Source organism: Myotis myotis, unplaced genomic scaffold, assembly GCF_014108235.1.
Source record: "Myotis myotis isolate mMyoMyo1 unplaced genomic scaffold, mMyoMyo1.p scaffold_m19_p_10, whole genome shotgun sequence".
Taxonomy (NCBI): Eukaryota; Metazoa; Chordata; class Mammalia; order Chiroptera; family Vespertilionidae; genus Myotis; species Myotis myotis.
The window spans coordinates 78,679,313-78,701,851 of NW_023416314.1; the positions used below are offsets into that span (position 1 = coordinate 78,679,313).

The 22,539-nt window shown below is 61.7% G+C and overlaps 2 protein-coding genes across 20 annotated transcripts; one reads left to right on the forward strand and one right to left on the reverse strand.

The window, feature by feature from the left end:
* The first annotated feature begins 58 nt into the window (after positions 1-58).
* Positions 59-4,217, forward strand: KCNK7 (potassium two pore domain channel subfamily K member 7). Its single transcript, XM_036326661.1, has 3 exons — positions 59-1,646; positions 3,252-3,650; positions 3,878-4,217. Exons 1-3 carry the CDS (start codon positions 1,328-1,330, stop codon positions 4,081-4,083), a joined length of 924 nt encoding a protein of 307 aa, XP_036182554.1. The 5' UTR covers positions 59-1,327; the 3' UTR covers positions 4,084-4,217.
* Positions 2,440-21,798, reverse strand: EHBP1L1 (EH domain binding protein 1 like 1). Of its 19 annotated transcripts, none has more exons than XR_004970611.1 (21): positions 21,424-21,797; positions 18,990-19,047; positions 18,687-18,782; positions 18,273-18,326; positions 18,003-18,181; positions 17,782-17,924; positions 17,305-17,340; positions 17,151-17,216; positions 16,901-17,063; positions 14,522-16,733; positions 13,915-14,072; positions 13,779-13,827; positions 12,316-12,960; positions 8,274-8,337; positions 8,100-8,155; positions 7,880-8,003; positions 7,511-7,610; positions 6,416-6,489; positions 6,218-6,332; positions 4,698-5,131; positions 2,440-4,140 (listed from the first exon to the last, which is right to left on the reverse strand). XR_004970611.1 is itself a non-coding variant. In XM_036326642.1 (21 exons), exons 1-21 carry the CDS (start codon positions 21,525-21,527, stop codon positions 5,032-5,034), a joined length of 4,521 nt encoding a protein of 1,506 aa, XP_036182535.1. In that variant the 5' UTR covers positions 21,528-21,797; the 3' UTR covers positions 4,672-5,031. The 19 variants fall into 19 exon arrangements, 18 of the variants coding, with proteins under 18 accessions (XP_036182535.1, XP_036182539.1, XP_036182538.1 ...); XM_036326642.1 differs by lacking the exon at positions 2,440-4,140 and having other exon boundaries at positions 4,672-5,131; positions 14,522-15,109; positions 15,185-16,733; XM_036326646.1 differs by lacking the exon at positions 2,440-4,140 and having other exon boundaries at positions 4,672-5,131; positions 14,522-14,683; positions 15,989-16,733; positions 21,424-21,795.
* Positions 21,799-22,539: the final 741 nt, after the last annotated feature.

The following is a 22,539-nucleotide window of genomic DNA, read 5'->3' on the forward strand; positions in this document are numbered from 1 at the left end:
GTCAGTCGGCCTGGGCCTGGGCTGGTGCCTTGCACCACACCCCTCTCCTGGGATCAAGTCCACCAGCTTCAGTCAGGCATTCAAGGCCCTTGTCAGCCACCCTGGCACCCACACAAACTGGCCTCACCCACCTCCTCACCCTTGCCAGGCTTTTCCCACCGTTGCCGGTGACTTCACCTGACTAGTCCTGCTGCCGGAAGGGCCCTGCTTAGCCTCTGGGGCCAGTTCGTGGTACCTCCCCTGGGACTCTTGGCCATGCTGCTCCCAACGGGGCAGCTCGCTGAACTCAGGAACACACAGCCCTCTGGGCAGCACTGTGGAGGTTTGTCCTGACTGCCTATCGCGGGGTCTGGACACGGGAGTCACCTACCCTGGCACCTGGCTCCACTCGCTCTCCTTACTACCGTGGGGTTCTGAGGGTTATGCGAGTCCCAGTCCGGGCTCCCCTCCCCTTCATGGTGCATGGCAGCCAGGCTCGCCATCTGCAGTGTTCGGAGTTACCAGGAAGGACTTGGAACGGGGACCTGACAGCACCATCTCTCCCAAGCGCTCTGTGTCAACACCTTGCCACCCTTGTCCCCAGCAGACCCACCCCAATCCCCTATGCCTCTCCCACTCAGCTGCCCAGCCACCACCTTCCGTCCGGGATGCATACAGTAATGCCCCCGCAGGTCTCCTGGGCCACACATCCTCAAGGCCCTGTGTCCTTACCTCTCAGCCCGTTCCTCTCACACCCCAGCTCTTCCCCACCTTGACTAGCCTCTTCTATCCGCAGCTAAACTGTCACTCCTACAGGAACCTTCCCAGCGAGAGCCCCAGCCTGAGCTCTCGCCCATGGCCCAGGTTTCCTTCAGGGAGCGTATGACACCGTGAACCTCACGCTTCCTTGCCAACAGGTTCCTGTGTGGACACCAGAAAGGAAGGGGCGTGTGTCTGTCCTCTCCCGCTGTCCTCGGCATCCAGGCCGCCGCTGAGCGGATGGGGCGTGTGTGACTGAGTAGTCGTGCCCCCGAGTAAACGCTGCAGTGTGATTCTGAGCCAGTCACTGACCTCTCTGGGCCTCGCCTTCCTCCCCTGGTCCTCACCACCCCAGCTTTGGGGAATTGGGCAAATACTGGCCGTAGAACCTGGGAGGAGCGATCCAGCTCATCGCCAAGCCTGAGCTGCCTCCTCTGCCTCCACTCACACTCGCCCAGCTGCGTCCCAGGCTTCCCTCACGCTCAGCCACCCACGCAGCACCTCCTCCCGGCCCCACCTGCCAACCCTCCCAGTTGCGTGAGGTGGAGCAGCCAGCTTTCAGGACACCCCAGACTCCCAGGCGCACACCATGGGGGGGCTGAGGCCCTGGGCTCGATACGGGCTACTGATCGTGGCTCACCTGCTGGCTCTGGGCCTTGGGGCTGCGGTGCTCCAGGCCCTGGAGGGGCCCCCAGCACGCCGGCTCCAGGCCCAGCTCAGGGCCGAGCTGGCCACTTTCCAGGCGGAGTACGGGGCATGCTTGCCAACCGGGGCACTGGAGGAGCTGCTGGGCACCGCCCTGGCAGCCCAGGCCCATGGGATCTCCAGCCTGGGCAATGTCTCAAAGGCTGGGAACTGGGATCTGCCCTCAGCCCTGCTCTTCACCGCCAGCATCCTCACCACCACGGGTAAGGCTGCCAGGTGGCTGGGCAGAGGGGGCCTCCTAATTCCAGCGCCCCCTGGGGCCCCTGGGGGTACAACCCTTCCCCCAGCTCCAAAGTGCCAGGCAGAGCCCAGACTCTATTAGGCCTGACATCACAGCTGGGTCTCTCCACACCAACACACCCCAACTGGTGCCTCAACTTCAGCTGCCAGGAGGGGCGTGGCCTCCCCAGCCCCACCCCAAGGCACACTTTGAGGCCCAGGAGAGGTGCCCAAGACCCCATGGGCCCGCAGCAAGGCAGGGAACACGTTATGGGATGGATGATTGGGTGGGGGGAAATGGAGTGAGCCTCGGGCGTACAGATGGGCAGCACTGGCTCAGGAGGGAACGTGAGGGAAGGCTCCCAGGTGAGAAGTCTTGATGAGATGTTAGCCGGGGCACAGAGATGAGGGGTGAAGGAATTCCTGGCAGAGGAAACAGCATGTGTGAAGGGCCGAAGAAATAAAGCAATGGGACACACAGCCCTGGTTTTTTTGGTTGGTGTCTTTTTTTTTTTTTGTCAGCAAAGTCTCTACATATTTTTTTATTTTTTTTAATATATTTTATTGATTTTTTACAGGGAGGCAGGGAGAGGGATAGAGAGTTAGAAACATCAATGAGAGAAACATCGATCAGCTGCCTCCTGCACACCCCCTACCGGGGATGTGCCTGCAACCAAGGTACATGCCCTTGGTCGGAATCGAACCTGGGACCATTCAGTCCGCAGGCCGACGCTCTATCCACTGAGCCAAACCGGTTAGGGCTCTACATTTTTTTTAAAAATTAATCTGTTTTCCAACTTCTGTTGGAAAAATCAGAAAACCTATTTGCATTGAGCCAGAATTCCTGCAAGGCAACGTTTGGCAGCAGTGGAACAGGGCCTGGCCTTTGAGGCAGAGCACAGGCTCTCAGTGCACCCCAGTCCCCACCACTCCCTTTTGTCTCCTGGTCCCCACCACTGCCTGGCTCCTCGAGGCGTTTGAGTTTACAAGCTCTGGACTAGCTGGGCCTGTTCTCCCGCTTTCTCACCTCTCCCTGCTTTCCAGAAGCTGACCTGGCACTGAAGGCCCTTTCTCACGCATGCTGCCTCCCCTGCAGCTCTTCCTGTGGTGCCTTGACCGGTTTCCTGCCCGTCTCCCCCACCGCATGGCAGGGCCTGAGCAGACTCAGATTCCAGCGCAAGGCCCAGCTCACAGGAGAACTCAAAACACCTTTGGGGGATGAGAGGGTGGGTGATGCCCTGCCCAGTGGGGGCAGAAGTATCTGCCAAAGGCAGAGCTGAGGATCTTAGAAAGCCAGGCTCCCTCTGGGGCAGGACAGCAATTCTCAGAATTGTCCCAGCCCCAAGAGGACTGAGGGCAGACTGTCTCTTTTAATTTTTCACTTTCCAGAAAATAAAAGAGTCGTCCAGAGAGGTTAAGGGACTTGCCCAAGGCTCTCCAGTTGATGAGAAGAGCCAGAGCATGGGCCCCAACGGTTCCAGCAGTTTCAGCCACTAGAGGGCAGCCTTCCACAGGCTTGTTGGGGGAAGTGGGGACCCTAGCAGGCATGCACACAAGGGCTCATTGCCCACTGTCCTTCTCCTGTTCAGGTTACGGCCACATGGCCCCGCTCTCAGCAGGTGGAAAGGCCTTCTGTGTGGTCTACGCGGCCCTGGGGCTGCCAGCTTCCCTAGCACTTGTGGCCACACTGCGCCACTGCCTGCTGCCTCTGCTCAGCTGCCCGGTTGCCTGGGTAGCTGTCCGCTGGCAGCTGACCCCAGCCAGGGCCGCGCTGCTGCAGGCACTTGGACTGGGCCTGCTAGTGGCCGGTATCTTCGTGCTGCTGCCAGCGCTGCTGCTGTGGGGTCTGCAGGGCGACGACAGCCTGCTGGAGGCCATCTACTTCTGCTTCGGCTCACTCAGCACCATCGGCCTGGGGGACCTGCTGCCTGGTCGTGGCCGTGACCTGAATCCAGTGCTTTACCACCTTGGCCAGATCGCACTTCTCGGTGAGTTCAGCTGCCCACGAGCACAGGTGGGAGGAGAGGAGCCTGGACTACAACTCCCATACACCACTGGGGGAGGCTGAGCCTCTCAGGTGTAGGGGATTTCAGTTGGAAGAACTCGGCAGAGAATTGTGAGTGGCATCAGGTACCAGGGTGGGTCCCCAGGCGAGGGGGTGGGCAGAGAGCATCATCGGCTCCCCAAAAGCTGCCCGAGAACCTTTTCTCCCCAGGCTACTTGCTCCTGGGGCTCCTGGCCATGCTGCTGGCAGTGGAGACGTTTTCGGAGCTGCCACAGGCCCGTGCCTTGGTGAAGTTCTTTGGGTCCAGTGGCCCTTTGACTGCTGAGGACCAAGGTGGCATCCTGGGTCAGGATGAACTGGCCCTCAGCACCCTGCCCCCCTCAACTGCAGCCCCAGAACAGGCCCCCGCCTGCTGACAGGTGTTCGGTGATGGAGTTAACTCCTTTCAGGTGAAGAAGCCCGAGGGGAATTCTCTAGAGATGAAGGGGAAGCATGGATATGAGAACCTCAGAGAATAAAATGTTAACAAAAAATAAAATGGTTGCCCTAGCTGGTTTGGCTCGGTGGATAGAGCGTCAGCCTTTGGACTGAAGGGTCCCAGGTTCGATTCCAGCCAAAGGCACTTGCCCAGGTGGTGGGCCCGATCCCCAATGGGGTGTGCAGGAGGCGGCCGATTCTCTCTCATCGTTGATGTTTCTATCTCTCTCTCTCCCTCTCCTTCCTCTCTAAAATCAATAAAAATATTTTTTAAAAAGAGTGAATCTTAAAAAAATAAATAAATAAAATGGTCAACAACCCCACCTCTGTTTTTGTCTCTTCTTTGGAAATGGTTGTTCCCTGCAGTGAACCCAAAGCCCCATCAACCTTGGGAGGTCCCGCCTCCATTGGCATCTGGGAACCTCAAAGCCCCACAGCCCCGTCGAGGATCGCAGACAACCTTATCGGCCTAAGCACCAACCCCTTCCGTCCATTGAAACCCCAGCTGCCCCGAGAAAGAGTCCGTGTGGCCTTGTCCAACTTTATTGCTCACCGGGAACAGGAAGCGAGGGGCGGGCGCGGCAGTTCACAGCCACCCGGCTCCCCTGGGGCTGGCCACCCGGGCCCTGCCGTCGAGGAGGGGTTCTGCGCGGCGCTCCGGAGACCCGCAGCCCCCGCGAACACGCACACACTCACACACAGACAAATAAATACGGCCCGAGGGCGCGGCACCCCGCCGCTCCGGTCCTACGGCCCCCGGGGCCGCCCGACCCTCCCGGGGAAGGAGCGACAGCGGCCCCTACAGGCCGCGCGCGGCAGCCGAGGGGCCGGGTCGTCGGGAGCGCACGCCGGGCGGCGACCGGAAAGCCGAGGACTCCGGCGGCGGCTCAGCTCAGCACACAGCGTTCGCGCCGGCTCAGCTGCCGGCTCAGCTTGCGGCGCCGCTGCTCCAGGCCGCGCTCCAGGCGCTCGTCCTCCTCCAGGGCGCTGGGGCGGGGCGGGTGCGCGTCAGCCGCGGGGCCATGCCCGGCGCTCGGGGGTTCGCCCCCGGGCTCCCGGCTCCCAGCTCCCAGCTCCCAGCTCCCGGGCCCTCCCAGCTCCCAGCTCCCAGCTCCCGGGCCCTCCCAGCTCCCAGCTCCCGGCTCCCGGGCCCTCCCAGCTCCCAGCTCCCAGCTCCCAGCTCCCGGGCCCTCCCAGCTCCCAGCTCCCAGCTCCCGGGCCCTCCCGCTCCCAGCTCCCAGCTCCCAGCTCCCAGGCCCTCCCAGCTCCCAGCTCCCAGCTCCCGGGCCCCTCCCAGCTCCCAGCTCCCAGCTCCCAGCTCCCAGCTCCCAGCTCCCGGGCCCTCCCAGCTCCCAGCTCCCAGCTCCCAGCTCCCGGGCCTCCCAGCTCCCAGCTCCCAGCTCCCGGGCCCTCCCAGCTCCCAGCTCCGGGCCCTCCCAGCTCCCAGCTCCCGGCTCCCGGGCCCTCCCAGCTCCCGCTCCCAGCTCCCGGGCCCTCCCAGCTCCCAGCTCCCAGCTCCAGCTCCCAGCTCCCGGCCCTCCCAGCTCCCAGCTCCCAGCTCCCAGCTCCCGGGCCTCCCAGCTCCAGCTCCCAGCTCCCGGGCCCTCCCAGCTCCCAGCTCCCAGCTCCCGGGCCCTCCCAGCTCCCAGCTCCCCGCTCCCGGCCCCTCCCAGCTCCCAGCTCCCAGCTCCCGGGCCCTCCCAGCTCCCAGCTCCCAGCTCCCAGCTCCCGGGCCCTCCCAGCTCCCAGTTCCGGGGCCCTCCCAGCTCCCAGCTCCCGGGCCCACCCAGCTCCCAGCTCCCAGCTCCCAGCTCCCGGGCCCACCCAGCTCCCAGCTCCCAGCTCCCAGCTCCCGGGCCCACCCAGCTCCCAGCTCCCAGCTCCCGGGCCCACCCAGCTCCCAGCTCCCAGCTCCCAGCTCCCAGCTCCCGGGCCCACCCAGCTCCCAGCTCCCAGCTCCCGGGCCCACCCAGCTCCCAGCTCCCAGCTCCCGGGCCCACCCAGCTCCCAGCTCCCAGCTCCCAGCTCCCACCTCCCAGCTCCCACCTCCCAGCGCGCCCTGGCCCCACTCACATCCGCTCCTTGTGGTCCAAGTTCCGGACCAGCTCGTCGCGCTGGTTCACCAACGACACCAACTCCTCCAGCAAGAGCTGCTCTCGGTGCTGCTGCGCCGCCGTTTTCAGCCAGTCTGAGGGCGGAAGGGGCGGAGGGTCAGGAGGCACCGGCCGCGGCCCTGTCCTCCACCCAGGCCCCTCCGGCCGCATCTCCCACCTTCGATGGCCAGCATGGCCCGTAGCTCCCGGCTCAGCAGCTCGAACCTCCGCTCCAAGTCCTGCTCCTCGATGCTGGGAGGCGGAGGTGCGGGTCAGGGGAAGGGGACCGGGAGAGCCACTCCCGGCCCCCACGCACCTCACCCCCCAGTTCTCCCGAGGGCCGGGCTGAGGGCACAGCGCTCTCCTGGAGTCAGCCATCTCTTTTGTTCCAACTGTTCCCCAATTGTTGGAAGTGTATATTGTCTCCTCCCACCCCCACCCCTTTTTATTTTAATTATTGATTTGAGAGAGGGAGAAACATTGATATTGTTGTCCCACTTACATATGCATTCTTTGGTTGCTTCTTGTATGTGCCCTGACCAGAGCAAACCTGCAACCCTGGCCTGTGGGGATGACTTTCTAACCAGCTGAGCTACCGGCCAGGGGGCCCCGCCCTTTAAAAACAAGAAACAGCCCTGTGTGTTGCTCAGTGGGTTAGAGCATCGCTCCCTGCACTGAATGGTGGTGGGTTCAATCCCAGTTGGGGCGCATATGGGAGGCAAACCAATGGATATATCTCCCTCTCTCCCTTCCTCTCTCTCTCTAGAATCAATGAAAAAACAAACATATCCTCTGGTGAGGATTAAAAAAATAATAAAATGAAATAATAACTCAGTGGGATTATTTGCATGAACACTACTCATAAACAGCAAGTGTTAAATTAAAATTATTCTGAAAAATGATCCAAAATGCAGGACTACAAAGGCGATTGTTGCCAGAGTGGCTTCTCTGATGCCACTGGGGGAACCAGCTCAGGTCTCTCTGGGCCTCAGTTTCCCTAACTGTAAAGGAACAGGGTCAAACTAGGGCACTCAGCCCCGACCTGTCTGCACCACATTTTTCTCTCATTTGTAAAATTAGCACCAATTTAAGAGGTACACACTTTAAACAGGAAATTGGGGGAGGGGGGAATAAGATGGCTGAGCAATTTTTCAAAAAGACCTTCATAGAGAGAAGAAAGCAGTGAGTCGCTCTCATCAAAGGAGCAAAGCTTCTCTGCTCTGTGGGCCGGGGTGGCCGGGTGGGGCCTGGACAGCGCGGGGCCAGCACTCACAGCAGCTGCAGCTGGTCCTGCCTCCGGATGAGAGCGTTCTTCTTGTTGACCAGTGTGAACCACTCCTGGATCAGCACCTCCTCCTGCAGCTTGTTGGCACCTGAGCCCGGCCTGACAGTCACCAGGCCTGCCCCTGAACCCGGGGGGGGGGGGGCGGGGGGGGGCACTCCCTTATGGCATCCCAGAAGCCAGAGCTGTGTGTCTCCAGCAAGCTGCTTCCCTTGCTCAGGGCCTCAGCGTGCCCAGCTGTAAATGGGGACGATGAACCCAGCCGCCTCCCCCAACTCCTCCCACGGTCAGGAAGGGGCTGCGGGACTGGGCAGATCGGGTGGCATGTGTTGGGGAGTGGACTCTAGACGCCTGGCCCACCTGATGCCATAAGGCTCCTCAGCTGCGTCTCCACCTCAGCTGCCCGCCCATCTATCTGCCTCTGCTCCTGTTCCAGGGCCTGTAGCTCTGCACACACGTACTGACTTGTGTCCTGGAACCGTTGCTGGGGTAAAAAGGGAGGGGGAACAGGGTGGATTCAGCCCAGGCCCTGCCTAGGAAGTGCCCACTCATCAGCTCCTCCCACCTCAGCCCACCTTACCAGCCCAGCCTCTTCCCCTGGGTTTGGGGATGGCTCCTCCAATGGGGGACTGCCACCTGCAGACAGAGACCAGGCTAAGTCACCTCCAACTGACACCTGCCCCCAAGAGGTCCCCAGTGCAGGACCAATGAGCAGCTGGAGTTGAGCTGGGTTCACCCCTTCAAAACTACTCACCAGAGGGCTGCTGTGGGGCTGGGGCTGGGGCTGGGGGTGGGCTGGGGGCAGGGCTCAGGCCTTCCTGTGGAGGAAGGAGACAGTGACGGCTTGGAGGGGTTGCCCAACAATCCCCCTGGACCTAGCCAGAGCCTTACACACGGAGGGAAGGACCCGCGATTCCATACCCTGCCCATCCAGCTGTCTCCAGTCCTGCATGCACAGCACCCCAGCCCCTAGCTCCTCTAGGAAGAATTCTCCATCCCTAGCCCTATGGTCCTGGCCGGTCGACTCCCACTCTCTGAGCCTCACCAACCTTGTTCCTGGGTCCTCACAGAGTATTGGTGAGAGTCAGGGGTGAAAGGCTGTGAAGCGGCCAACTGCGGCCTCTCTTTCCGTGGCGCTCCCTCTCTCCGGCCACCTCTGACTCCTGTCACCTGGTGCTGGCATCTCCATCATGGCCAGGGCCCCACACAGGGACAGAGCTGGCCTGATGTGGCCATCCTGAGCCAGCACCTCCACCCAGTGACCAGAAGGGGGTGCTCTCCTGTTACCAATTTCTATGCCAGCCCCACTTCACATATCACTCAGAACAGGAAAGTTGCCTGGAACTACCCATTTCTGTTTATTTTCAAAAATATATATTTTATTGATTTCTTACATGGAGGAATAGAGAGTTAGAAACATCGATGAGAGAGAAACATCGATCAGCTGCCTCCTGCACACTCCCCACTGGGCAAGTGCTCGCAACCAAGGTACACGCCCTTGACCAGAATCGAACCTGGGACCCTTGAGTCCGCAGGCCGATGCTCTGTCCATTGAGCCAAACCGGTTAGGGCTAAAACTACCCATTTTAGACTGGAAGGGCAGGACTGGCCCCTGATGTGCCTGCCCCTGGCGATTCCCGAGGATAGACCTGGGGGCCCCCAATTTTCAGCTCAGCTGACAGCCAGGCTCCATTGATGGCTCCTGCTCTAGGTCACCCCACTGTCCACCCCACCCTGCACCCCTCTGAGAGGGAGCCCTAGACACCCCTTGCTCAGGTGCCATCTCTCTGGCCTGAGTCAGTGGTGGCCTCCTCACCAGCCACTACCTATGCCCTTCCTGCTGACAACCCGAAGGCCACAACTGAAGGGTCTTCCTAAAACCGCCACCTCGCCAGCCCCCAGCCTCATTGCCAAGGCCTACCGGCAGCTGCAGCCTCAACTCCCACTACCCTGAACCCCACCCAGTCACCACCCTCCAGCTACAGTCATGGACTTCACTTCCCCAAGTAGCTTCCTCAGCCTGGAGTCAACTTGACCTTCATGACCCGGCTCAGCTCCACCTCCTCCAGAAGCCCCTTCGGGCTCCCAAACCGCTTTCTGCTTCCCTCTTTGACCTTCCTGCCTCCTGAAGCGCCTCCCTGAGCCCCAGGCTGGGCAGATGGCCTCCTGGGCCTCCCCCATCATAGCCCTACCCCCCACCCCATCATGGCTGTTGGTTACCCATGTCTCCCTGGCCAGAAGTAGCCCCTGCAGACAGGGTGGGGCCCAGAGAATGCACTCAGAGTACACTGATTAACCTAAAACATTATTATTATCATTAAAGAATAGCTGAGATTGCTTCAGCATTCATACGCTGGGCACTATGCATGTATTAGCTCATTTAATTCTCCCAACAACCCTGAGAGGCAGGGACTACTACTATCCCCACTTCACAGATGAGGAAATGGAGGGTCAGCGATGAGGCTCATACAGAGCCTGGCCTGGGGCCCAGGGCTGTCTAATCCAAAGGTTTGTTCCCAGCTTGGCCACCGATTCGCTGCTTGCCTCTGGGCTGAACAAAACCACGGGGCCTCTGTTTGTGTTCTTGAATGTCAGATGGGAAGAAATCCCAGCCCTGTGTAACCTGGAGTTGCAGGCTCCAGAGAGACATTGAGGGAAAACACAGGTCCCGTTTTAGAAAGATCCCCGAAGTGGGTTTCAAGGCGACTCTGCAAAGAACTGTCAGCCTTTGCCTCTCATCGCCAGGAAAAGAGCACAGAGGGTCAGTGGCTTTCCCAGGGTCACACAACCAGTCACTAGTGCTGGGCCCAGAAGAAGGCACCATTTAGGAGTTCAGGCTCAGAAGCTGGGTTCACACCTGTATCAACTCCCTTCGCCTCTTTCATCCTCTCCCTGAGCCTCAATGTTCTCACCTGCAAAATGGGAGAGTCATTCCTCCCTGGAAGGAAGGGGCATTGTGAGGAGTCAGTGAGGGCTTGTGGAGGCAGGCCAGGCACACAGCAAGAGCTCAACCACCAGGCAGGCAGTGGCAGGACGGTGGAGAAACCCCAACCTCAGCAGCCACTGAGCTTACTCACACCAGCCCTGGTGGGAATTCCAACACTTCCTCACGTCTGGCCCAAATTCCCCTTCCTACGCCCTGATGTCTGGCCCCTGCTCCGGGAAGCCTTGCTGAACCGCGCCAGAGGCATCCTGCCCTCCTCATGGCATGGCTTCAGCCCCACCCCAGCTGCGAGGTGCCTGACTTCATCCTACTCCAGGACATGGGGAGTGCCCAAGGGTGAGGCCAGGCCTGACATTCCCCCGCTGCACACAAGAAGCATGGGGGATGGGAGAGGCTAATGAGGAGAAGTCCTCTCCAGCCCCACTGGTCAGATATCTCCTGTGGGACAGGAGCAGGAAGAGGCCTGGCTCGGAAGGACCCAGAAGACGGTAGGATGAACTTGGGCCCAGAAGACGGTAGGATGAAGCCTCCCTTTATTTTATTTTGTAATATTTTGATTAATTTCAGAGAGGAAGGGAGAGGGAGAGAGGATTGAAACATCCATGATGAGAGAATCATTGATTGGCTGCCTCCTGGTCCATAGGTAGAGAGATGCTCAACCACTGAGCTATGCCCCTGGGCGGCCACTGCCATTCACAAGGCTGTGTCCAGAGGCCAGCAGACTGGCTCGGCCGAGTGGCGGTGCCCTCTGACTCCTGTCCATCACATCTCCTATGAGGGCCTTTGGGCCTCCCTGTCTCTCATCACGGGCTCAGTGCTGTGCCTCTGACGCTGCCCTCAAGGCTTCTGCTCCCCAGGCTGCCTCACCACCACCTGCGGACCTGACCCGAGAGGCCTGGCAGTTCCCTACGCGAGACCTCAGATGTCCTGCTGCCATGTTTTTGCTTGTGCGGGGCCCCTCCACTTTAGAACCGCCCCTCCCATTCTCCCCCTGGGAAACCTGCCTGTCCTATCGGCCTGGCTCAAAAAAGGCTTTCCCGTTTAATCCCTCCTTTCCTTAGAACTCAGGAGCCATCCCTGGGCGGCTGAGGGCTGGAGTGGCCTGACAGGCAGGATGATGTAGTGGGCAGTGGGCGGACCCCAGCTGGAAGCCCATGGCCTGGACTTCAGTGGCTCTGAGTCCTTGAGCAAACCCCTGCCCTCTCTGGGACCCTCTCCCCTTTAAGATCTGTAGTGACCACGTGACACCCCGGCAGACTCTGACCTGAGACCTGCAGGGGCTGAGAGTACAGGGGTGCCCAGCAGGGTCTCCAATCTCCAACCTCCCCTTACCACAGAAAAGAGGAAATTGGTCTCCAGCATCTGGAGTTAAAGACCCCAGTCAGAGAACGCTGGTGTTGGGAGGCCCTGCATGGCCCCCCTGGGTATGGAAGCCTTGCTCCCAACTCGAAAGGCAGCGACTGCTACTGGTTGCCCCGGGCCACCTGCAGGGGAAGAAAGGCCCAGCCCTCTCTAAAGGCCACACAGAGTGCGCCCCGAGTGCCGACAGCCTGGAGCCTCCTGGGAATTTCCCTCTAGAGCCCATGATTCCAGGAACGGGGTGCCAAGACTTAGAGACCACCGGCAGGTACCTAGGCTGGCGGCCACGGCCAGGGCTCTTGCCCGCGGTCGCTTTGGGCCCGGTGGGCCTCGCTGACTCCTCCGCCAGCACCGAGGTCCCCCTGATCAGAGAGTGTCCCCCCAGCCCTGCTGGGTACCCCTCCCCCCTCTCCCCCCGCCATCTCTGCCCTGAAGCCCCTCGGACCCGCCCCTTTGCTCCCAGGACCCACCCGCGGGGCGGGGCGGCACTCACCGCGGCCGTGGCTCCCGCGTCGGGGTCGTCCGCCGAGAAGGAGCTGCTGTTCCGCAGCCGCGAGCGCCGCTTCTTCAGCAGGTCGGCGTCCCGCACGTGGGAGAAGGAGCCGTGCGCGCGGGGCGGGGGCACCGGCCCGGCCTCCCCGTTCACCGAGGACCGCCGCAGCCGCACGCCGCCTCCCGCGCCCGGCGCCCCGGCCCCGTTCACCAGCGCCTCAGCCGCGGGCACCGACGCGCGGGCTCCGGGGCCCTCCGCCGGGGCCTCCGCAGAGCGCGCCTCCTGGGCGGCCTCGGCCCCTTGGTCCTTGGAAGCCTCCTCGGGGGCCGCCCCTTCCCCGCGGCTCGCAGCCTCCTTCGGCTCCTTGGGCTCCTCGGGCGACTCTGCCCGGTGCTCCCGCAGCCTCTGTGCCAGGCCACTGGCGTCCAGGTCGTCGGGCGGGCTGGGCTGGGTGCTGGCTACGCGGTACGTGCCAGCCCGGCCACCGCCCTCCAGCTGCACCAGCTGCAGCTCCTGCCCCGTGCAGAAGGCGCGGATCTGGCACAGGTAGGTCATGACTATCAGCTTGTCCGGCACCGACAGCAGCACCATGTCCGCGGGCTCCAGCAGCCGGGACACGCCCAGGGCCGCGAAGCCATCGAAGGCCTAGGGACAGGGACGGAGTGCTTGGCGTCAGCGGCGGCGGCCGGGGCTGGCGGTCGTTGCCCAGCTACGCGTGGCCCCACCCTGGACCGCCCCGGGTCCCCAGGACCCGCATGCCAGGGTTTGCCTAGCAACGCCTTCACTCCCCCATTGGAGGAAAAGTAGCAACAGGGCAACGCTCGTGTAGCCCAGCAACTGCGCACGAAGGAGCGGTTTTGGAAAAACCAACTAGTGGAAATATGCTTTAAAAACCCACACAGCTAAAAAAACAACAACAAAAAACAAACAAACAAACAAAAAAACCCCACACAACTAAACGATGGAAAATGAACAATTTAAATTTTAAAAGACCAAAAGGATAAAAGGTGGCAGAACTTCCAAAAGCCGCGGCTGGGGCCCACCATCCCAGCCTCCTCTCCCACAGACACTGGGACCGCAATCCTGGACCTAGGCTCTAGTCTAGACCAGCGGTTCTCAACCTGTGGGTCGCGACCCCTCTGGGGGTTGAACGGCCCTTTCACAGGGGTCGCTTAAGACCATCGGAAAACACATATATAATCACATATTGTTTTTGTGATTAATCACTATGCTTTACTTATGTTCAATTTGTAACAATGAAAATACATCCTGCATATCAGATATTTACATTACGATTCATAACAGTAGCAACATTACAGTTATGAAGTAGCAACGAAAATAATTTTATGGTTGGGGGTCACCACAACATGAGGAACTGCATTAAAGGGTCGCGGCATTAGGAAGGTTGAGAACCGCTGCTCTAGACCCTCCTTCCCGCCAGGCACTGCTCCCTCCCAGCTCACCTGCTTGTTGTTCTGCTTGATGTTGAGTGGGTCAAGGGAGGCATAGTCGCTGTGGAGAGAGCTCTGGTCAGAGGCTGGTCCACACTGCCCTCCTAGCAGGCTCCCCACTTCATTCCCACCCCCTTTGGTGGCTCACATCTTGTCTGGGTGGAATCGGTGCAGGATGGCACAGAAAGCCAAACCGTTGCGCCAGGATGTAGTAAAGTTGGTGACTCGGACGCCACGGTAGCCAGCGGTGACCTCCTGGCACCACTCCAGTAGGGACTGGCTGGAGCTGACCAGGGCAGGTAGTGCCTGGGGACACAGGGATGGGCTTAGGGAATGTGAACATGTGCCCTCTGCCCCTTGGGCATAAAACAGCCCCAGCTCTGGGTTTGTCGGAGGCACCAGAGACCACTGGCCAGAGCCACGGAGCCAGGCAGGAGTTTCCGGCTCTGGGGTTCTCTACCAAAGTCACCTAAGAGATCAGTGGCCCCCAGGCAAGATCAGAGGCCACAGCAGCCACACCTCAAGGTCAGCTCAGAAAAATCAGCTTAAGGATGTCCCACTCCATGCAACCCAGGGAAGACAGGGTGGGGGAGCCAGGGTATCCTGAGAGAGGAAGGGGCGAGGGGGCTCCTTGAAGCTGAGCCCATCCCACCTCACCCCAGTCGACCAGGTGGGTCCATGCAGAGCCGCCGTTAGCTCAGCCCCAGGTTAGTGGAAAGCACAAGACTGGGCCCTCGGCAGCCCCCATTCCCTACCTGGCTGCTGGGCAGCCTCCTGTCCTCTTCAGGCTCCTCTGGGGAAGAGGCCCCTGAGGGCCTGGGCACCCCAGCCCCTGCCCCACTGGCCACCTGCGTCTCAATCAGGCTGGCCTCAGCTTCTCTCCCCTTCTCGGTTCCCAAGACCCCAGCCTCTGCTTCCTGGGCCTCAAAAACACCAGATTGGTTCTCTGGAGGACCTAAAACTTCCACCTCTGCTTCAGGGGCCCCCCACACCCCAGACTTGGCCTCTGAAATCCCCAAATCCCCAGCCTCCAACTCCTGGACCCTCAAAACTGCAGTCTCTGCCTCTGCTTCCTGGGACCTTAAAACTCTATGCTTAGTAACTGGGGCCTTTAACGCCTCATACATGAAGCTCCCGCAGAGCCCAGTCTCTGCCTCCAGGACCCCAGAGCCCTTAGCGTTCTCAGCCTCCAAATCAGTCCTTTCTGTCTGTTGAGTCCCCAGTCCCTCAGCCTCTGCCATTCTAACCTCTGGCCCTGAGTCCCCTGAATCCCCCATCTCTGTCTCCTGGGCCCCTGCTGTCTCAATCCCCACCCCTGGGACCCCTGAACCCCCAGATGCTACCTCCTGGGTCCCCAATATTTCAGCTTCCTCTGTCTCAGTCCCCACCCCTGGGATCCCTGAACCCCCAGCTGCTACCTCCTGAGTCCCCAACATCTCAGCTTCCTCTGTCTCAGTCCCCACCCCTGGGATCCCTGAACCCCCAGCTGCTACCTCCTGGGTCCCCAATATCTCAGCTTCTGTCTCAGTCCCCACCCCTGGGACCCCTGAGCCCCCAGCTGCTACCTCCTGGGTCCCCAATATCTCAGCTTCTGCTGTCTTAGTCCCAACCCCTGGGATCCCTGAACCCCCAGCTGTTTTCTCCTGGGTCCCCAGTACCTTTGCCTTTGCTGTCTCAGCCTCAAACCCTGGAACCTCAGAACCTCCTACTTCTGTTTCCTGGGTCCCCGATGCCTCAGATTTTACTGCTGAGACCTCTGACCCTCCCACCTCTGTCTCCTTGGCCCCCAATATTGCAGGCTCTGCTATCTCAGCTTCTATTCTCAGTACCCCTGAGCCCCCTGTTATCACCTGGGCCCCCAATAGCTCAGTCTCTGCCAACCCCGTCTTTGTTCTCAGAACTCCTGTAGCCCCAGCCTCTGTTTCCTGGGTCTCCGGTTCCTCAGACTCTGCCATCCCAGCGGCTTCTGACTCAGGGACCCCTGATCTCACTGCCTCTGTCTCCTGGGCCTCCAACCTTTCAGCTTCTGCTGTCTCACTCTCTATCTTTGGGAACGCTGATCCCTCTGCTTCTGTCTCCTGGGTCCCCAAAACCTCTGATTCTGTCATCCCCATCTCTGTTCCCAGGATGCTCAAGACCCCAGTTTCTGCCTCCCAGACCCCCAGATCCCTAGACATTGCCCCCTGGTCAGCTGTGGGTGGGGCTTCCTGGGGCCTGCTCACCTGGGGCCTGGTGCTTGCTGCTCCAACAGAGGGGCCCTGCTCCAGGCCTGTCCCCCCAACACCAGAGGCCCCGCCCCTCACCTCTGCACCCCCTCTCTCCTGGCCTGCAACAGCTCTGGACCCCTCGGAGTCACTGAGATGCCTGGAATGCCCTGCAGGCTCTGCTGGTGGTGAGCTCTGGACAGTAGGAGCCTCATCCCGGGTCCTGACCCCTGTCCTCCCCTGAGAGGCCCTCAGAGGAGCCTCAGGAGTTCCCTTGAACCTTGCCTCAGACATCACCCCTGTAGCCTCTGGTCCCTTAGTGTCCACATGTCTCACCTCTGACCTCTGCTCAGCATCCACTTGACTAACTTCTGAACTCTCTTCAGCCTCCCCAGTTCTGACCTCTGACCTCTTGGTGTTCACGCCTCTGGGTCCTGACCCCTGCTCAGTGTCCACCCCACTGGCCTCTGGCCTGACCCCAATGGTGCCTTCCTCAGCCTTGACTTTCTGCCCTCCCAAAGAGTTTCTGCAGCCTTCATCCTCAATGCCTGGGCTCGGCCTGGCTCCCTGGGCCTCTGTCCCTTCCTGAGGGCTTGCCTGGGCCTGGGTCTCCCCAGCAAAACCCACTCCTGCTGGGGGAGCCCCTGAGGCTTTGGGGGCCTCATCTTTCCCTTGGGGGACTGAGGGCCAGGGGGCATCAGAGCCTTTCCGGAGCCGAGGGGCCGGGATGGGGGCCAAATCCTGGTCTGGATGTCTTGAGGACCTGAGGAGAGAGCAGGAGGGGGTGTTGGAGGAGTCACTGGCCCCCCACTCTCAGCCCCAACCCCCCTTCCCCTCCGATTGCTGGGGTGCAGGAGAGGTAGGTTGGTAGAGGGAGTGCAGCTTCCTAACTGGTCAGGGCATGGGGGTGGGGCTGGTTCCAAAGCTCACCTTGTCTCCAGTGGGGTTCCGGGGGGCCTTGGGGCTTCAGGCCCCACCTGGCCCCCGACTACAGTAGCTGGTTCTGACCCCTGGCCCCGGGAGGCCCTGGCTGGGGGCGCAGGGACACTCACAGGGGCTGGGCTGGTATCCTCAGTACTAGACGGGCTGGCAGCTGGGGAAGAAGGAAGGAGAGTGGTGCTGAGGCCTGGGCCCCATGACTGGAGGTCCAGTCCCCATCCAACCCCGGTCTAGGCCTCACCTGCCTGCCGGGGCTGTGCTCGGCCCTCCTCCTCCTCACAGAGTGTCTTCAGCTCCCGAGGGGGATCTGGGGAAGGGTTTGGAGGGGCAGGTTCAGCTCAAGGCAGAGCCCTGAAGGTCTGACCCCCTCCCACCAACTAGAGCGCTGGGCCTACCTGGGAGCCGCCCCGGCCTGAGGGCACCGCCCCGGCCTGCGAGAAGAGACAGGCCCGAGAATGCAGAGAAAAAGAGAGAGAACCAGGAGGACAGACAGAAAAAAAGCCTTAATAAGCTAACGGGAGGGATAAGGAAGCTGGCGACAAGCATAAGCGTGGGTGGTGAGGGTGGTGAGCGGGGACGGCAGCCCCTCTCTGTGCCTTGGGCACAGTTGTTATAGGACAAGTACAAGGTGGGAGAGGCACCCACTCAGGGGTAGAGAGGGCCAGGGGCAGGGGGACCCTGGGAACACATCCTGCAGGACTCAGCCAAGGACCCAGGCCACCACAGGACCAGGGGCCAAGCCTGGACAACCAGGGTGGCAGGGCAGGTCAGAGCTGCCTGGGCTATAGTGAGCTCCCGTCACTGGGCGTGCACATGGCAAGTGGCTTATATATGGTCTTGGTGGCAGTCCACGTCCACGGCTGTGAGCCCACCTGGCTGGGGGGCATGAGCCCGAGCCTCAGGGGCCCCTGGACCATTAGCCTCCTCCTCGTCACTCTCAGCAAAGTCGTCCAAGTTGCCCACGTCACTAGGCTTCACGCTCATAAGGCTCGCCAGACTCTGCATGTCATCGTCCCTGGGGGTCAGAGGTCAGGAGTAAGGGTTGGGGTCGGAGATTGAAAGCTAGGGCCAAGGAGGGCAGGCAGACACTCACGTGGCACGGCCCTCTCGCAGCAGCACCCCCGAGAGGGTGAGGCTCAACTCCGCATGTACCACCTTCACCGACTTGGCCTTCAGCCGCAGCCGCAGCGGAACTTGGGCAGGCACGGGCCCCGCGTGGCGGGCCAGGTCCACCTCAGCTGAGGCCAGCACCTTCCGCTGCCCCTTGGACTCCTGTGGGCCAGGGGGAGGGGCTGGAGGAATGAGTACAGTGCTGCCCCAGAGTCCCCAAGACCCCAGTCCCCAGCCCACCACAGGCACTCACATTTTCAATAACAAACGTCCACTCTTTGGCCTCATACTGGTCCACATGGGGGTCCTGGGAAAAGCAGGCACAGGTGAGCACAGGGGCTGCTGGGGGAGGGGCGGGGCCGGGAGAAGAGCCTGTGCCGGCTCAGAAGGTGTTGGTTGGGGCCTTCCCACGTGCTGGTCCATCCCACCTGGGCTGCCCCTAGCTTCTCCTGATCCCGGCTGTCTCTCCTAGAGCCGGTGGCAGGTAAATGTGACCTCCTCCAAGGAGACCTCCTGGCCACTCACGCTGAACAGGCAGGCCCTGCTGCAATTCTTGGTCTCACCAGTCTTTCCTCTTTGGAGTGACAGCCCAGCAGGGGAGCCCTGTGGTTCCCTGGGGCTGTGATCGCCAGCCCAGTCCCTTCCACGTGGAGGGCGAGAGACTCACCCTGTACAGGGTCACGGAGATGTCCACATTCTCAGGTACCATCCACACCACGGTGCCCCGGTAAGGGTTCTGGATGCCCGGCTGCCAGCTGTGGGCCTACAATGAGCACTCTGAGTCCTCCCCCAATCTTAACCACCCCCCCCCTTTGCCCTTGTCTTCAACTTTGACCGCATCTTTCTCTCCATTCTGTGGATTCTGATCTGAACCGGAGTCCACGACCCCATCAGCCCTCACCCACTTTACCCACACCCCACCTCACTGGCCGCAGCCCTAACCTGTATCCCCAGCTAACATCTCCCCCACCTTGGAGCAGATGCGTCGGTTCCGCCGGGTCCACACCACCACCAACTTATCCGGTTGCCTGGGAGGAGTGGGGGAGAAGCGGGGGGCTGCTGGGTCAGGCTGCCCAGCTTCTCCATGTCCCCCAGGGTCTACCCTCTGCCCTCATTCCCCTCCCCCAGGAGAGGGCATGGACAGCCCTTATCTGAAGCCGCAGGGAGCAGGGTGGGGCTGCTGAGGCAGGGTGGGGCCCAGGGCAGAAGGGCAAAGGCCCCATGTAGGTCAGCAGGATCATAAAGACAGGGAGCAAGGGACCAGCACACAGCAAGGACCCTGCAAGAGGCACAGCCCAGGCTGAAAGAAGTCCCTTCACTCACAATATGTGTGAAGTGCTTCTTAGGGTCAGAGCAGAGCAAAGCAGAGGCAGGACCCTTCTGGGCTCAGAACAACAAAGGTGGGGGGAGAATGCTAATCAAGAAGAAAAAGGCATTAAGCTGACTTCGTGTCTGCACAGAGCCTCCTTAAGATTGGATGTGGGAGCAGAAGCATGAGTGGGGGAGGGATGGGCTGTGTGAGGGCTCCAGGTCAGTGCAAGGTCCAAGTTTGGGGGGAGGCCCTGAGTCAGAGTAGGGGGCAGGGGTGCGAGTTGGTCAGAGTCAGAGGGTCCACTGTTCTTAGACCCCCTCCCAGGCCCTTCTATGCCCAGTCCTTTGTCCTTTGCTGGGCCCAGGGACCCGGCCCTGCGTCCCACCTCTCAAACCCAGAGCCCTGGCCCTTAGTTCTGCAGGGCGCCTGGCTCCTGTGAGGGACCTCAAGGAAGACCTCCAGGTTCTATCTAAGCTGAGCAGCATAAGCAGGGCAGACGCCGAGGGCAGGCAGAGGTGTGAGGAGACAGAGACAGTCAAGAGGAGAGTGTGCAGGGCCCAGTCCCGGGCACGGAGCTAACACAAGGCTGGGCCGTGAAGGAAGAGGGCCCCTTTGGGTCAGAGGGTCCACTGCTGCCAGGAGGGCGGGGTGGTTGAGGGCCTGTATCCAGCCCCCTGCCAGGGCATTTGAGCTCACCCAGTTCACTGCCCTCTGGAGTCTGAGCCAAGATAAACGGCTCACTTGTCAAACCCTGAGGGTGCTGAGACCTGGAGAGCTTGGGGGGCCAGGAAAGGTCACCCAGCTGACCCTAGAGGCCTCCAGCTCCTTTCCCCAACCCCAAACAGCAGGGGACGGCGGAGCAGGGGTATCCATGGGGCCTTCCCAGAAAGGGGAAGTGGGCAAGGGTGCCTAGGGAGGGCGGGGCCTGGCCAGTCTGACTCAGGCTGGGCACGCCCTCCTGGGGAGCTTTGACCTGGACAGGGGCAGCTCCCTAACCTGGGCTCAGAAGCCCAGGAGGCCCTGACCGCCCGCCCCCCGTGACTCACATGCGCTGACACTGCCCACACCCTTGGCCTGCTCTCCGGGACCATGTCCAGTATCCTCTGACCTTACCCAGGGTGCCAGGGTAGAAGGTAGAAGCCAGAGGCCCGAGTTCCCTCCCGTACCAGCCCTGTGCTGTGCCACCCCGTCCAGCCCGTCTGCTCCGGGCCTCGCTGAGAGGGCTGGCCCAGGCAAGACCAGGAATATGGCAGCTACCTAAGGACCCCAAGGTCTCTTCCTGCCCCAGCAGCCCTTCCTCCTGGGAGCCTAAATTTAGCCTGGCGGGTAAGATCCCCTCAGCTGTGCCCTAATCCAGCCAAGGGAAGCTGACACCAGTGAACACATATATTTAGGGTGTGACGCAGGGGCCTAGGCAGCTGTGGAGAAGGAGATACCCCTCGGTCCTCTGGCAGCCCAGGCCAGGTCCCGCACCCCCACATGTCTCCCCCACCCCACTACCTTGCCCTCTCCAGGCCTCCTCTTCCCCGACCCACAACCTCCCAGGCCCCTTTAAGCCACTCCCGCCTCCCTCCTCATCCCTCCCAGTGCTCAGTTTCCCCTTTTAAGGACATTGTGGAGATGAATCCAGCCTCCCAGAGCCCAGTCCGGCTGGGGGGGGGGGGGGGGGATTCTCTGGCTCAACAAGTGGGCAGGGGAGGAGGGGACAGCATCCTTGTTCTGAGCTGAACTGAGGCCCATGAAGGCTTCTGCCCCAGCCTGGCTGCCGGCACCTCCAGACTGGCCACCTTGAACCACCCCTCGGGCCCCAAACATGAGGCCTCCCTTCCCCCCCAGCCCTGAGCGCAGCTGAGGGAAGTGTGGGCGCAGACAGTCTCAGGCCGGAAGTCCTGACTCCACTCCCTCAAGGCTCCCACACCCCCAACCCCAGGGGTCCCACAAGCGGCAAGGGCCCTTGTGAGCGTCTGTGCCTGGACAGCAGGGGCCAAGCCAGGGTGGGGGCCACTGCGGTCCTGGCGCCGGGGACGGGGTTGCCTCGGCTCCAAAGGCTGGATGGGGTCCCAGCCGGGGTCCCGGGCCTCCGCCCACTCACCATTTCTTGGTGCACTCCACCACCAGCTCGTGGTAACAGGCCACGAACTGGAACTTGGCGGCCCGTTTGCCCACGCGCTGCAGGCGCTTCCACACCGAGGTCATGGCCCCGCCGCCCCGCTCCTCAGAGCCCCGGCTCCCGCTGGCCCGCGACCGCTGGCCCCGCCCCGGTCCCCATGGCTCCCGGCTCCTGGCCGCGCTGCCCGCCCCGTCGGTGCGGAGGTGCCTGAGGCTCGGCCCCGGGCCGCTGTCCGGGCTGCCGCCGGTGGGTCTGGCAGAGACGCCGGGGGCGGCCGGCCGGGGCGCGTCGGTCCCCGGAGCGCCGAGCGGAGAGCGCGCCGTTTCCTGGAGCCGCACCCCCGTCGGAAGGCGGGCGGGGCTCCGGCGGCCGCGGGCGCGGGGCGGGGCGGGGCGGCCGGGCTTCCGGGGCCTTTCACCCAGACCGAGGGGGGGAGGGCGGGCCTGCAGCGCCCGCTCGTTGCGCTCCGAGGCGGTGTGGACGCGCTGGCGGGGGAGAGGGTAGCCGCACCTCGGGGCGCCTCCCTGCCTGCCCCCGGCCCCGCGGGGTCCGTACCGGTGGCCCCATTTCACAGGCGGGGAAACAGAGGCCCAGGAAAGGGAGGAGACTTGCTCAGGGTCACAGTGCGAGTCTGGACCAGAGCCAGCCGCACTCACACCGGGTGGCAGGAGGAGGAGCCAGGGACGGCCTGGTGGCTCTACCTGCGGACGGCACCCAGCGCACCCATCGGCCCGTCAGGAGGAAGCCAGTCCCAGCAGCCAGCGGAGCTGGGGGTTCAGACCGCGCACACGTGCGTGACCCGGCAGAGCGCGCCACTGAGCCCGGCCCCCACCTGTTACACAGGAGTCATTACAGTCCCGCCTTTCACAGTGGCGGAGAGGATGAAACCTTGGGAAGTTGTGTTTGTACTTGGAAACCTTAGTTTGAGTTTTCTTGGCGTAGAATCCGTTATCACTAACGGGACTGCGTGTTGACGCTCCCTCCCCCGGGGGAGTCCGCCTTGGGTGTCAGCCACTGTTCACACCTAGATTAGAGCCCTCGGGACCCGCCCGCCCGGTATGGTAATGAGCCGCAGGTGTCAGGCCGAGTGAGAGAACC